General features: G+C 39.5%; 1 protein-coding gene across 1 annotated transcript; it reads left to right on the top strand.

Annotated features, from left to right (window-relative positions):
• Positions 1-4464: 4464 nt before the first annotated feature.
• LOC139454500 (uncharacterized) lies at positions 4465-14745 on the top strand. Its single transcript, XM_071236247.1, has 16 exons — positions 4465-4580; positions 6077-6204; positions 6834-6886; positions 7366-7413; positions 7609-7725; positions 8103-8292; positions 8546-8672; positions 9192-9371; positions 9775-9843; positions 10138-10192; positions 10612-10731; positions 10890-10969; positions 11401-11581; positions 12125-12228; positions 12495-12601; positions 12956-14745. The coding sequence occupies exons 2-16, from the start codon at positions 6087-6089 to the stop codon at positions 13012-13014; spliced, it is 1608 nt and encodes a 535-aa protein (XP_071092348.1). The 5' UTR covers positions 4465-4580; positions 6077-6086; the 3' UTR covers positions 13015-14745.
• Positions 14746-14910: the final 165 nt, after the last annotated feature.

The raw sequence follows: 14910 nt of genomic DNA on the forward strand, positions 1-14910 counted from the left end.
TTGTTTCACTGAAGAGTAGATACCTATAACTTTAATTTGGAACCGAGCGCTACACCATAACGTAAGCCCGTCAGCGTAATGTGGGAGGATATCCCTAAGCTACGTAGATCTCTTAAACGTTCACAACTTTCATGAAACCACGGATCAGGCGCAGACAGGAACACAATCAATAAACACAGAAAAAACACAATAACAACATTAATTCAATTGTTGCGTTAAAGACAACACCGTAGCAAGGGTAACAAAAAGTACCATCTTTTAACGTCTTTGGTTTGACGCGGTTTGGGACCGAACTACCGAGCTTCCTGGCAGACTCTCTAACCACGTGTACTTGACCACAGAGGCGTTGTACATATTAGTCTAGGGGCGGTCGGGTAGCCTAGTGGTTAAAGCGTTCGTTCGTCACGCCGAAGACCCGGGTTCGATTCCCGACATGGGTACAATGTGTGAAGCCCATTTCTGGTGTCCCCCGCCGTGATATTGCTGGAATATTGCTAAAAGCGGCGTAAAACCATACTCACTCACTCACATATTAGTCTAGCATGAGCAATGTTTCTATCACAGCCTTCTTATGGGGTTTACTAACATGGGTGTTTAACATACGTGGTTTTTTCAGCTAGGAAGAGCATTTTGGTTTCATTTGACTCATATTCCATATCGAAACACGAAAAATTATACAAGACCACCGTCTTTATATGTTATTGGTAGGTCATACCAGCCTGGTTCCCTGGGTATGCTGCGCTGGCGCTACTCGGTGTAGCGCCAGCGCAGCATGCCCAGGGAGCCAGGTTGAGGCCATACCAGCGACAGCTGTCACCTGAGCATGAAGCAGCCGCCCAACACATGTTAAGTATAGACCGGGGCTCAGTCACTGCATGTCGGTCTTAACAAAAGCGGAATTCACCAAAATCTATTTTAAGATGTAAAGGCTGTTGTTGATGTTTACCATTCGTGACCAACTCGCGTTATTCCGGGACATTCGGTGACGAATGGATGTTTACGTGAAATCAAGATGGCTGATTATAAGTGTGCACCTCTGAACAGAATTCCCTGGGATGTTGCTAAGTCAATGAAGGAAGTGGCGGCATATGCCTCGTGGCATGCAGCAAATCATTTCGCGGGAAGAGATGGAGACGCTGCGCGCGACGTAGAGGCAGCAGGCTGTCATTACGACACCTTGCGCTGCTATGGCTTATTCAGCAACCGCTTCTGTGAGCTCTTCAAGGACATGGCCTGGGCGGCAGCTTGGAGCACAGCTAATGAAAGAATGGGCACCACTGAAGAAGCAGTTAAAAATAAAGACAACTGGAACCTGTATCATCAAGCCCTGACTAGAACGAAAGAGACCACGATTCGTATAGCCGATGAGCTTAAACATCTGTGTTGGAATTCGGCATGGCATTGTGCCAACACACGCGCTCATTGGGGACTGTTTTCTTCGGGCGACGCAGCGAGAGATGCCGAGAGGATAGAGCACCACTACAACAACATCGGAAGTGAATGTAAGCTCGTGTCGCTAGAGTTCATCAACGAAAAGGCCAAGATTACAGACACCGTCGCACCAAAGTTCTTCGCTCAGCAGAAGCTTGAGAACAGGAGTGACAGCCCCCAGGAAATGTCTGTGCAGTTCTCCCATTACACAACACAGACCAAGTCATGGGGACGTGACGTCCGTTGGGGGTTCACCGTGGCTGGGGGTGTCATCACGTGTCTGTTCAACATTCTGGGGGGTTACATTGGCATCTTTAATTTGGATAAAGGTTTCAGCGGAGATGGTGCAACCGGAAGTGGTGAGGTGAAGACGTACACGTTCCCAGTTCGGGTGGGGCCAAAATCCACGGTGGAAGCGAAGGGCGTGGTTCAAGAAACGACCGCAGAAGTTCCCTATTTCATGGAGTTCGACATGGGCGGAAGTCGGTACTGCAGAGCCGGTACGTGGAAGGGCGTTGTAACCGGCAATGTGGAACTGAAGATAGGCGAAACGGTCAAGCTGAAATGACTGAACGTGTGTATCATTAGACTATACATAATGCCCACGTTATTCCAGGACGTCGTTGTCTATTTGTAAAAGTTTTCTGAAAAGTCTATGGGACTTATGGGTAATCAAATATAAAGTACAATGCATTTATTATTATTTTACATGGTGACTGAGTGAGTTTGGTTTTACGCCGCTTTTAGCAATATTCCAGCAATATCACGGCGGGGGACCTTAGAAATTGGCTTCACACATTGTACCCATTTTGGGAATCTAACCCGGATCTTCGGCGAGACGAGCGAACGCCTTAACCACTAGGCTACCCGATCGCCCCTTACGTGGTTAAAACCATGTCGTTATTAATCTACTTGTTCGTAAGATTCCCAATATACTGTTAGTTGTTCATTCTCTTTATTCGCTTTGGGGGGAGTCTTTGGCGGTGATAATATTAGACTGTGGAACTGATAGGCAAATGAATGGGATTATACATGTGCTTTGTAAAATTGTTCAAATTGTTTAAATTGTTGAAATTGTTACAAACGTTACCAGGCTGAAAACAGTTGCCGAAACACAAACATATGGTCCAAGACACAGCATCACCATCGTATAACCATTTCTTGTTTGTTTCGTTTTAAAGCCACTATCACACATGAGTGTATACTTCCTTGTGTCCGTATATTTATTAAAGTACCATGGTGTACAATATAGTTCCAAAAGTAAGGGACATTCTATGGTCACACGACGATTAAGAGTAACTGTTTGAGAGGCATGATAGTTCTTGGGTACGTATCAATTTATCGAAGTCTCAAGAATATAGTTTTGGCAATAAATCATATTTGTGTGTGTTTCGGTATTTCTTTAGTATGTACATAATTTGGTTGCATCATTTCCCATGCACTTGTCTAACATCATGATGAATGCAGACCAGGGCCGAAACTGTGAGCAGTATTTCAGATGTACCATAGCGTTCACAACTCGTATAAAACCACGGTCTGGTGGTGACAGGAACACAATCAATTTTTGGAAAGGATCTTCATTTCAACCGGACCCGTGAAGATCCGGGATAGAATAGATCTTCAGCAACCTATGCTTGCCGTAAAAGGTGACTATGCTTGTCGTAAAAGGCTATTAACGGGACCGGGTGGTCAGGCTCGCTGACTTGGTTGATGCATGTCATCGATCCCAATTGCGTGGAACGATGCTCATGCTATCAATCACTGGATTGTATGGTCCAGACTCGATTATTTACAGACCGCCGCCATATATAGCTGGAATATTGCTGAGTGCGGCGTTAAACAACAAACCAACCAACCAAAATAATTTCAACCGACGACCAGCGGAATCAGACACGGGTAAGGGGCGCAACTCTGTACAGTATAGAGAAACAATAACAACATTAATTCAATTGTTGCGTTAAAGACATCACAGCAGCAAGGGTAACGAATGTACAACTGTTACAGTTTCAAACACTTGTTATCGGTTCTTTTTTTGTCAGAAACATTTAATTGACAATAAAAGTTTCATCAGTGCGAATGAGTTGTGATTATGAGGAATAAAAACTCCCTCATCTATTTGTTGTTTTAAGCTTCTTACCCAGGGAAAACAGCAAACAACATGCTGGAACACATGAATCTATTAAATTTGCTTGAACCAAATAATTTATAAAAACAAAAGACACACATTAACAAAACATCGACTGCATGTCGTTCAAGGGACAATTATCTCATTGAAATTAGTTCTGTTTATGCACAACCGTTGGTGTGCCAACAATAATGACAATATTGTATAGCGCTTCTCTCAGAAAGAACTGCGAACATTAGTGACTTATAGTGTAACCATAGAGTTCTAGATAATTTTTGTCTTAAAACAATATATCACGTGACTGACCACGGGTCCGGGTAGTCCTGTGGGTACCCGAGTACAACTCATTACCGACCCTACCCGAGTACCCGAGTTACCCGTCCCAGCCCTAGTATTTACACATTCATGTGACCACTTTTCACCCAAGACTACATGGAAATACGAGACCGTGTCAATGGGTTCAATCAATATCCAGTTACACGGTGGCTAAAACAAGCAAACTCGGCCTGTTTACGAATGCGGTCATTGATAAAGTACACATTTGTGAGACAACCGAAAACTGTCATGTTAAAACATGTAAAGGTGTTTCCCAGGCTAAAAATACACGTCCCAAATAGCGACGTCATTATGTATAAATAGAAGCGGATGTGACGTTGGACCCGGTGATGGTGGCTGTTATGTCGTGGTGGCCGATAAAAATATTTTCAAACTAAATATTTGTTCCATATCCTGAAGAATGTGTTTTTACAACCAGCGTGTAAATATATGTTAAAGTAATTCTGCACTCAAAATGTCCTGAAGCATTAATAGTTTTTAGGTTTCGCTTCACCAGATAATCGATGTGTACCGCATGACACACCAGCCGAGTGGGCGTTTCCTCCAGTGGACTTTTGCCAACATGTATCGACACGATAACAGGGCTATGATTCGCTGTATATATAGCCCTGGGAGCGAGTCTCAGTTAGACACAGGCTACACTTCGAACAGGGAACTAGCTAGCCAAAGCAAACTCAGCAACCACAAAGTAAGAATTTATGGCTGACTCGATTCATGGTTAGATTAAGAACGTGCATATAATCCTGGCATACATTTTGTCATAATCCGTCCATGTCAGTATGATGTTACACTGAAAACTACCCGAGGCGTTCACGGCGAATTGATTAATAAATTAACCTACTTCCAAATGTACGACTATCTACCTGGATACCATACATCAGGATTATGATTTACAGATATATTTGACGCACTGTTACCGTTATTTCTAGCTACGCATAAGTATGTACAGATAAACTTTACCGCTTTAGTTGGGCGATAGGTTTTCCTCGACATAAATACTTGCACGTTCAACTGAATAACCGGGGTCTATGAATCTCTCGGTGTCAAATTAAGTGACATTATATGAAAGATTGATTGATAATCGTCGGGGTATCATGGATACATAGAACATTGATCTATATCATACATTTTATATAAACGGGGATCTTACAACTCAACCGTCCGTATCCTAAGCGTTGTAATCTGACATGATTGTAGGCCAAAGCACGCATACCGAAGTACCCGGTAAACTTATCTGTTGACCTAGAATGCATATATAGTGGATCAGTGGTGTGAAAAACACATTAGAATGTTAGTAAATGTGGCTTTGTTATGGGAGTTAGGATTATCGTTGTGTTAAAGGAGAACTCGACTCGGGAACATTGCCAGTCCGGGCGAGTCATTCAAATACCGCTTTATTTCTCTGCTAACTTATTGTGTATGGTATATATCCATCTAGACGTTAATGAATAAGCTAAATACACTGATACAATATCGTAATTTCGCATGTCAAGATCCATACAGAAATGTACATCAGACATGATTGTCAGTTGGTTGTTTTGGTGTTTAACGCCGCACTCAGAAATATTAGAGCTATATATGACGGCGGTCTGTAAATAATCCAGTCTGGACCAGACAATCCGGTGATTGATATCATGAACACCGATCCACGCAATTGGGATCGATGACATGCATCAACCAAGTCAGTGAGCCTGGCCTCCGATCCCGTTAGTCGCCTCTTACGACATGCATAGTCGCCTTTTACGGCAAGCACGGGTTGCTGAAGACCTATTCTACTCCGGATCTTCATGGGCCCATGATTGTCAGAGATGATTGTCTCCCTTTAAGAACGCATTGTGGAACCAGGCTCTACAGGACATGGTCCCGTTCCACAAAACTACGCCTGTCTTAAGTGTGTTTAAGTGAAGTAGAAACGATCGTCTTAGTGCTACTTAACATCGCTTTGTGAAACGGGTCCTAGGTCCTGTTAGACCGTCTTGGTTAAATTCTGTCCTGTCTGTGTTTATGTAGTATGACATAAGATCCACTCAGCGCTAAGATCGTTTTGTGGAATGGCGCCCTGCACGGCCTGGGCCCCGTTCCACAAAGCCATCTTAGCGGTAAGGTGATGGTAACTCCCATAATTTAACGCCGGCGTAGGTCGAATTGTTTTCAGCGGTGAATAATACGTGTTATTTTGAACAGATCCCGCATAATGCCTCCTTCCAAACAGAAGTGCAAGTATTGGGACAAATGTTTCCGCAACTCCGAGATGCACCGAAAACAGTTCTTGCATCCGTCGGATGATGAAGAGGCGAAAGAGGAGAAGGAAGGTGGGTTACATGGGAACCTACAGCTATTCGTTCACCATCTTCCCGAGGCAAGGGAATTAACTTGAAACTGGACTTTTACAGTCAGTTAACTCCCTTGCATCGGGAAGACGTTCGTTAACCAGTGCAGATATAGACGCCAATACTGATCGGATACGGCAGCGTGTAACTGAAATGTTATCTTTACCATAATGATTTTAAGTGAAAATGTGAACTGCACGTTCACTGTGCTTTTATAGTACATATACGGGGTGATGGGAAATCTAAAACACGAAACGACACGTGAACGACACAAGTGAAAGACTTGTTTGTCGTTAATTAGGTTTTTTATCCAAAATTCATAATTGATCCAAACCTTGGCTCCCTTAAGGGTTTAGTGTTTGTATGACTAATCACCATTCCATTATTAATGCATTTTCAACCATTTAAAATGCATCAAAATTTGCATAACTTTGCAAGTGGAAATCTGTAAAAATTGCAATGTAAATATATACAGCTTAAATTTTGTAATGGGTTTGCACAAATATAGTGACATCTTTTGAAAATTACTCTTATAGGAAACCTTATATCTGTGCGCATGCCACACATGGCTTCTTGAGACAGTGTTTTATTAACTGTGTTGTGTTTTTTAGACACTGGAAAAAAGGAGGATGTCACAAAGAAAGCAGGAGCACCAAAGGAAAAGGTAGGCAGCGGATACAGAACATGATCCCTTCAGCATGCTTCTTGGTTGTATTGGGGCACGGGTGGCCCAGTCGTCTAAGGCGCCGCGATTCGCTGTGCAGAGTTGCGTCCCTTAGGCACGCCAGAAACCTATGATTGTGGGTTTGAATCCCGGTTCGCCCCGATTATGTTTCTAGGTTTGTCAGCACCATACCCGTGCTCGTGGGTTTCACCAAAGTGGTAAACGTCTAAGACCTGCATCACTTCGGGCTTTCCTCCCACATTAAGCTGACACGCCGTGGTATGACTGAAATACTGTTAAAAGCGGCTTTAAACCAGACTCACTCACTCACTCACTCACTCTTGGTTGTATCTAATTAGTATTTTCAACTTTTGAAGGATGACTCCTTGTTTTGTTTATTGCTGAGAATTTGACGTACAGAAGAAATTGGAATAGCCTATCACAGCTGTTGTCTAAAACATTTAATATTTTCATGATAGATTGGCGGTGCCTCAGCAGAACCAAAAACCCCGAAGAAGTTGGTAAAGGTGAGTTATCTCCCTTTATATTTCCCAGCTGTGGTATAATTGCCAATCGTGATTTCAGATGTCTAATGAATAAATTGGTGTGCTAATCGTGATTATGAATACGTATAATTGTATTTACTTATCTCTCTCAAATGTGAGAAAGAATCTTGCAGGATGTAAGAGCCATGCTTAGTATATATACTGTGTGTACGTCAGATGGGCTGTGCCCCCAAAGCAGAGGAGGACGATATGGACACGACGCCAGCGAAAGAAGTGAAAACATTGAAGAGGAAAACACATGCCATGAGTCAGAGTGATGGAGAAGATGAAGAGGTTAGTCGTCATGATAATGTGATGATGGTGATGATTAGGTTGCTGATGTATGGTAATACTGGGATAATATACACCTAAACATAATTATTGTCACCCCGGCCTAGATACAGGGGTGACAATAATTATATAAACATGGGTATAGTAACACAAGTGATGTGATCATCATCATCATCATCATCATCATAACATCAATTATAATTTACAATTTGAATAAATAACATAAAAAAAATAATGATGATAAAAATGTGATCATGATGATGAGTCAATTAAAAATTTAACTTAAATTCCATTAACCAAACATGCCTAAATGAAGGATTTCTTTCAAAAATAGATTAATTTAATATAAACATTTGCAATACATATTTATCTGCTCGCAGGATGAACCAGTTGCTGAATCTCCATCCAAGAAAACCAAGACAGAGTCAGAGGACAAGGAGGATGAGGGGGCGGGGCCGAGTGTGGTGAAGAAGGTTCGACTGAGATGCAAGTACTGGGACGAGTGTTACCAGACAGGCAATGCTCATGTCAAGCAGTACATACACCCTGGAGACAACGACGCTCCTGATGGTATGCAAATATTTTGCAAAATACATTATTACATTATTAATACTAATGATTTTAAGCTGACCACTTCATATTCAACATATTTGTACGAATGGAACACAACATATATGATTGAAATTTGATTAAAAACAAATTATGTTTTTATTATTAATTTATCTTAAAAATATTTAACATGTTTAACTACCGGTATGCTTTTTGCCTCCATTTTTTACAAAGACTAAACATGTGAGTTTTAAGTTTCTCTGAATTATTACAGATGAAGAGCTCGAAAAGAGGCAGACAAGAACAAAGATGAAGGCCCCGATCAATGAGATGAAGGATGGAGAGACTATTGATGTTGATACATTCAGGATCAAGAGGACCGGCGACACCTATTCCTGCACGTGAGTACCAGCATCACTCATAGCCTCATACCTCGTCAAGACAGATCCCACCTTATTTATACAAAAGTCATGTTAATAGATGTACTAATTCAGTATGTAGCATATTCATTACTACTTATGTTAAAAATGAAACTAATTTTAATGTAAGTGACAATTAAGGTTTGTTATTGAAGAAATAACAAGTCTATCCTGGGGGTCCTTCAAGGTCAAGGTGAACCCAAATAGAACACAATATGTAGGATTGATTAAAATCAAATCATATTTTTATTATTAATTTATCATAAAAATATTTAAGGGTTCATCTCACTAATATCCCACCCAACCGCTACCTACACTAAACCATTCCCCATGTAAATTACAGAAACAACTATCAACTAATTTTCTGTCCAAAAATATGTAAAATTACATAATGTAGTCTCAAACATCCCCACCCCTATTCAAAATCCCCATCTGCATCTATGTACTGTCAGGCTGTTTGATGCAGACTGGACACTAAACGCTGGTGCCATGTGTTCACAGTTGTCCCATGTGGAAGAAGCAGAAGGGTGCCCCGGACTCCAGGACGTGCAAGCATCTCATGGAGTACCTCGGAGAAGAATTCGAGAACAAGAGGACAGACAAACCAGCCAAAAAGAAGAAGGCTCACATCCCTGGTCACATCAGTGTCAGCGTCCTGCTGGCCCAGAAGTATGACCCAGAGTGAGTAACTGCACACAACTACTACGATGATGATGATGATGATGATGATGATGATATTATTTATAAATTTGTAAATAATGGTCATGATGATTAGGTTAAGATGATTCTGAGTTGGATCAGCTTTCCGAACATTTTCTCCTTTTCTCACGATGATGATGATGATGATGATGATGATGATGATGATGATGATGATATTATTTATAAATTTGTAAATAATGGTCATGATGATTAGGTTAAGATGATTCTGAGTTGGATCAGTTTTCTGAACATTTTCTCCTTTTCTCACGATGATGATGACGATGATGATATTATTTTTAGATTTGTTAATAATGGTCACGATGATTATGATAAAGATGATTCCAAGTCAGATCAGTTTTCTAAACAGTTTGCCTTTTTCCCCCAGGGCAGTGAACCCAGTTGGATGGTGGATCAGTGAAAAGCTGGATGGAGTTCGAGCATTTTGGAATGGAAGGTACTTGATGACCGACTCTAATAACCAGATAACAAGATAATCAGATTACCAAGTAATTAAGAACCAACCATTTAATAATTGTAGAAGGGGGTGGTGGAGTTTTATAGTTTGGTTCCAGAAAATACAGCAGAAAAATAAATTTGCCTTAGATTTTTTAGACAAAAATAAACTAGGAAAAAATTTCTTTGGTAATATAAAAAAGGGTTTGGCTCCCTCTAAATAGTAAATGGTCAGCCCCTGTCCTCTCAGCAATTAAACTCCTAGATTATTATGCCATTGTCTGTATATTTTCAGGTGTTTCTACTCCAGACTGGGCAATGCTTTCATTGCACCGGAGTGGTTCACAAAGGTATGGTACTTTAGTTCAGTTGTTTCAGTTCTAATTACTTTCTAAACTATTATTGTAAATGATGAAATATATGTTATCATTATATTATTTGATTACTTGATTTACGGGTTCACAAACCCCAAATTGGCCAATGTAGATTTTTTTCACATTCTTCCCATTGAGTTTCTTAATTCAGTTATAAAATCTACTTCGACATGTTCAAAGTAGGTAAATATAGAAAGTGAAGAAAGCCTTAGTCATTTCTTATTTTGACCAACAACCCTGTCTTTTTAAAACAATATCTGTAAATCAAAGGATTTGAAAAAGTCTTTGTTTTCACGAAATTAATATACATGATATATGTGAAAAACAAGTGGCTATATATCAAATTTGTGGTGCATGTGTTCTTTATAAGCTTATTGTTATCTGGTGTGTTTCAGGATCTGCCGACAGATATGCACTTGGATGGTGAACTGTTTGGTGGGCGTGGCAAGTTTCAGTCGACCGTCAGCATCGTTAAGACACCTGAGGACGAAAGGTGGAAGAAGATCTCATATCATGTGAGTATCCACTACTCTACCAGACAATCTAACATTATGTCTAAGTTAAGATCGAGATATCGGTTTTTCTACAAAATGTGTAATTTCATATATAATTTTAATACGAAACAAACCAATTTTTACAAGAAGGAATATGCCAATTATCATCATATTTCCAGGTATTTGATGCTCCACACCTAGAAAAACAACCCTTTGAGAAACGTTATGAGGAACTCCAGGGGTACTTCGACAAAGCCAAGTGAGTTTCATTCCCGTTATGGCGAATCTGTTGCATTATTGCCCGATTTCAGTTAAATCGTGGAACATCAGCTTAATGTGGAAACTGGAAAATGATGTACGTCCTACACATTTACCGTCTTGTTGAGACCCTGAACATGGGAATCATACTCACAGACCAAGGATCAGGATGAATCTTGATTCAAATCAACAACCATCAGATCCAGGCACAGCTAAGGGATGTAACTCTGCACAAAGTGATGAGCCTGAACCACTTGGCCTAATTATAATAAACTCATACATGCAATCATTTTAAGTAATTAGAAAAAAAAATACGAAAAAAACTCATAAGAAATATAAGGCATTAACCAATATAATACTATCAACTGTTATAAACCGTTTCATAAACCAGAAAACTAGTTAATGTTAATTGTAATCCCTGTGTACTTTCAGACCGAAATATGCAATACTGTGTGAGCAGACCAAGTGTACGAGCAAGGAACATGTCGAGGAAGAGCTTGAGAAGGCCCTTGACCTTGGCGGAGAGGGTGTGATGTTGCGGGAACCCAAGTCGAAGTACGAGAGACGGCGGTCACCGACACTGTTGAAGATGAAGAAGTTCCATGATGCAGAGGTAAACAGCCATCAAGAATACCCTCATCTGCATCTTTCCTTGGGGAGTTTGTTGGATTATGTCCCCTCATTCAGGGGCAGATAACCCATGCACTCTTGTCTGCTGGATGAAAGTGAAGGTCACTCTATGCCAGTCAGACCAAAGAACAGATGTACTAGAATTGTATTACTAAACAGTTTATTATTCATGAACTATTGTGCGATTTATCATGAGCTACTGTATAGTTTAATGAGTATTTTACAACATATTCATGAACTAAGTAAGGATAAGAAATGATGACTTGCTTGATAAAGGTGTTAGAACCTATACTGAAACGTCGCTCTTAATTTTAATAAAGAAGTTGTTCATCCATACATTCTTATCCTTAATTAGTACTCCCAACTTCTAAATGCCTATCTAAGAAGATATTCATGAACTGTTGAATATTTTCCTGAACTGCCGTATGACATTTTCCTGAACTATTATCCAAGATATTCATGAACTAGTGTGTATTTTCAGTAGCTATTGTATGATTTATTCATGAACTATTGGTGTGTTGTTTAGGCTGTAGTCATAGGCCACGAGAAGGGAAAAGGGAGGAATCAGTTTGTGTGTGGGGCACTTCGCTGTCGCATGGAGTGTGGAAAGGAATTCTCTGTAGGCTCCGGGTAAGTTCAATCAAAACATTATCATTTAATAGGCATAACCATCATTTGTCATATAGATCAGTTTATAGACGTTGTCAGGAGTTGTTTGTTGAATTATAACATATCTTAAAACCACAAAAACATGATCCGTATTTTAATATCTGAGAATTTTTTTTTGAAAATACAATATCGCAAATTCATATTATATTCCAAATTGATCCTTGCTTCATGTTTACCAGTATTTTAAAAGAAGTTTAGTATATTATTTCCCCCCATTGTTGTTAAAGCCTGAGTGATGCACAGCGGCGGAAACCCCCTAAGATTGGCGCCATCATCACCTACCGATTCCAGGAATATACGAACAGCGGCTCGCCTCGGTTCCCCACATTTGTTGGTACGTATTACTGACACCATATTAAACACAAAATACTCATCATAAGATCACGTCATAACAGATTTCAAATTTGCATTGCAATGAGTTAAAAAATCTCAATATAAATTCAATAAAGTGATAAATATCTAAGAAATATTGTGATCAGAAATATATAAGTGAGTGATTGAGTATGGTTTTATGCCGCTTTCTAGCAATATTCCATCAGCATGACAGCGGTGGACACCAGAAATGGGGTTCACACATTGTACCCATGTCGGGCATCGACGAGCGAACACTTTAACCACTAGGCTACCCGACCGCCCCCATAAATATATAAGAAATATTTGAAATTTCTTAATTCATATTTTTCCACAGGAATCAGAATTGATGCAGATGGACCTAAAGATGTAATACTTCCCGACAAACCCGAGTGATGACAGACTTGGTAAGGGGAATGTGAAACACTGCCAAACAAAAAGACAAGCCTTGACAAGATTTCATGCATTCATTGATCAGAGATCTTCATACAACATCAAGGAACTGTTACATCAAGTTGCTTCTTTTGAGAAGTGTTGTCAGTACCAAGTGGACCAAGTGGATCATGAATGAATGTTGTTTTATGCTGCAACAATATTTGAATGTTACACTACCTACATGTCAGGACCAGGAAAACAGTCTCAGCATGAGCAGCGGCCAGGCACCATGACACAGAACCATTCAGATCATACATTGTAACCATATCCTCATTAATCAACCCTTATGACAAGAACAGTGTTCTGTGAACCCCGAAATCTCCACTGGAAAGATTATTACGTTTTTAACTCTGTCTGTTCGTCATAATGTTTAGTTTATTAAATTATATCATAATAAAATGGCTGATCTGGTCCACCAGATATTGATGCAGACTCTCTGGTGACTCAATGAGATGAAAACACAGGAAGTAACAATTTTGCTCAAGTGCCATGGTCTCATGGGAAAAAAAACTCATAAAAAATATTTTATGTGTGCTTCAGACAATGTTCATCGATAAACAAGGCATCATATATTTGTCTCATATAAATAACAGGTAGCCAGTTTTGGGATTGAGTTTGGGGTCGATGGTTATTTTGTTTTAATGTCCCAGAAAATACTGAAAATTAAATTTGCCTGAAGTTTTTAAAATGCACTTGTTTAGTGCACATTCTAAAATAATCGGTCCAGCTTCAAATAAATTAACCTCTCCCCCGAAATTCCCAGTCCCTCTCAGAATACTAAGTGGTCGGTGCCTTTGTTTCTGGGTGGGTGTTCAGTTTGTCTTATCCATTCATGTACTTAGCAATAGTGTTGAGTGACAGGTGTCACGGTCCACATGATGTGTATTGCAGTGTGTGTGTGTATGTGTGTGTGTTTTTTAGATGAGAGATATCATTTGCATTGTTATTGTCTTTTCACTTACACCGTTTGCCTTTTATTCATGAATATCATTTTACGATACATTTATCGTTATTGAGTATCTATTTAAATGAATTTTAATATTTATTCAGTACTTTTGATGTGCATATTTTTATCATGTCATCCTGTTAATGTAATGTGTCATATACAAAATTGTTTGTTTAAATTATTTTCTAGATTTATAAAATTTCTATGCAATTTTTTGCATAAATTATGTGATAATTGCAATCTCGTTAAAATCAGATCTAAGCTCGCTATACTAAACAAAGCTAAGATCTGATTTCAATGATATTGGAGATAATTGTATAATATTGTAACAAATAATCCATCCAATGCTGTTGAAAAGTGCCATAAATACCTATACATTTAGTGTATAAGTACTTGAGATGTCTGGGTCTGGTTTTTACCCTCCAACAGAATGATGTTTGAACCTCCTACACTTCAGCAACCGTTAAGAAAGTCAGTTTTTGTTTTGTTTTCTTGGTATTGTAAGCATAATAAAATTACAAATGTGATATTAAATCTTTTTTTAGGGGTAAATATGTTTGTGATATTGTTAGAGATGCTACTTTGATCGTTATTACCCATTACCATGTTGAACATTTACCACCATATTCCATTACTATGAAAGAGTGTACAGTGGAGAGCCATCAATTCATTTGCTCCGAATAATTCAATTTTTATTTTCATGTTATTTTTACTTGTATTATTTACAAATAAACTAATTGATCAGGGCTTCTTGTCTGTGATACTTATTCCGTTTCACAGTGAAAACATGGCTGTAGCCGGATCGATCACGATGGGTACATGGGGTTTAATGCATAGGCGAGTGGTATAAAATGGTATAAACTAACGAGGGAGGCGTAAAAACACATATACCCCTCGTGATACTGCTATAA

The sequence above is a fragment of the Haliotis cracherodii genome, unplaced genomic scaffold (assembly GCF_022045235.1).
Source record: "Haliotis cracherodii isolate W230 unplaced genomic scaffold, xgHalCrac1.p SCAF_10, whole genome shotgun sequence".
Classification (NCBI taxonomy): Eukaryota; Metazoa; Mollusca; class Gastropoda; order Lepetellida; family Haliotidae; genus Haliotis; species Haliotis cracherodii.

Coding starts and splice junctions, on each gene's coding strand:
- LOC139454500 (XM_071236247.1), top strand. CDS start 6,087: ATGCCTCCTTCCAAACAGAAGTGCAAGTATTGGGACAAATGTTTCCGC. Junction 10,970..11,400: donor GGGTACTTCGACAAAGCCAA/GTGAGTTTCATT, acceptor GTGTACTTTCAG/ACCGAAATATGCAATACTGT. Junction 12,602..12,955: donor TCGGTTCCCCACATTTGTTG/GTACGTATTACT, acceptor ATTTTTCCACAG/GAATCAGAATTGATGCAGAT.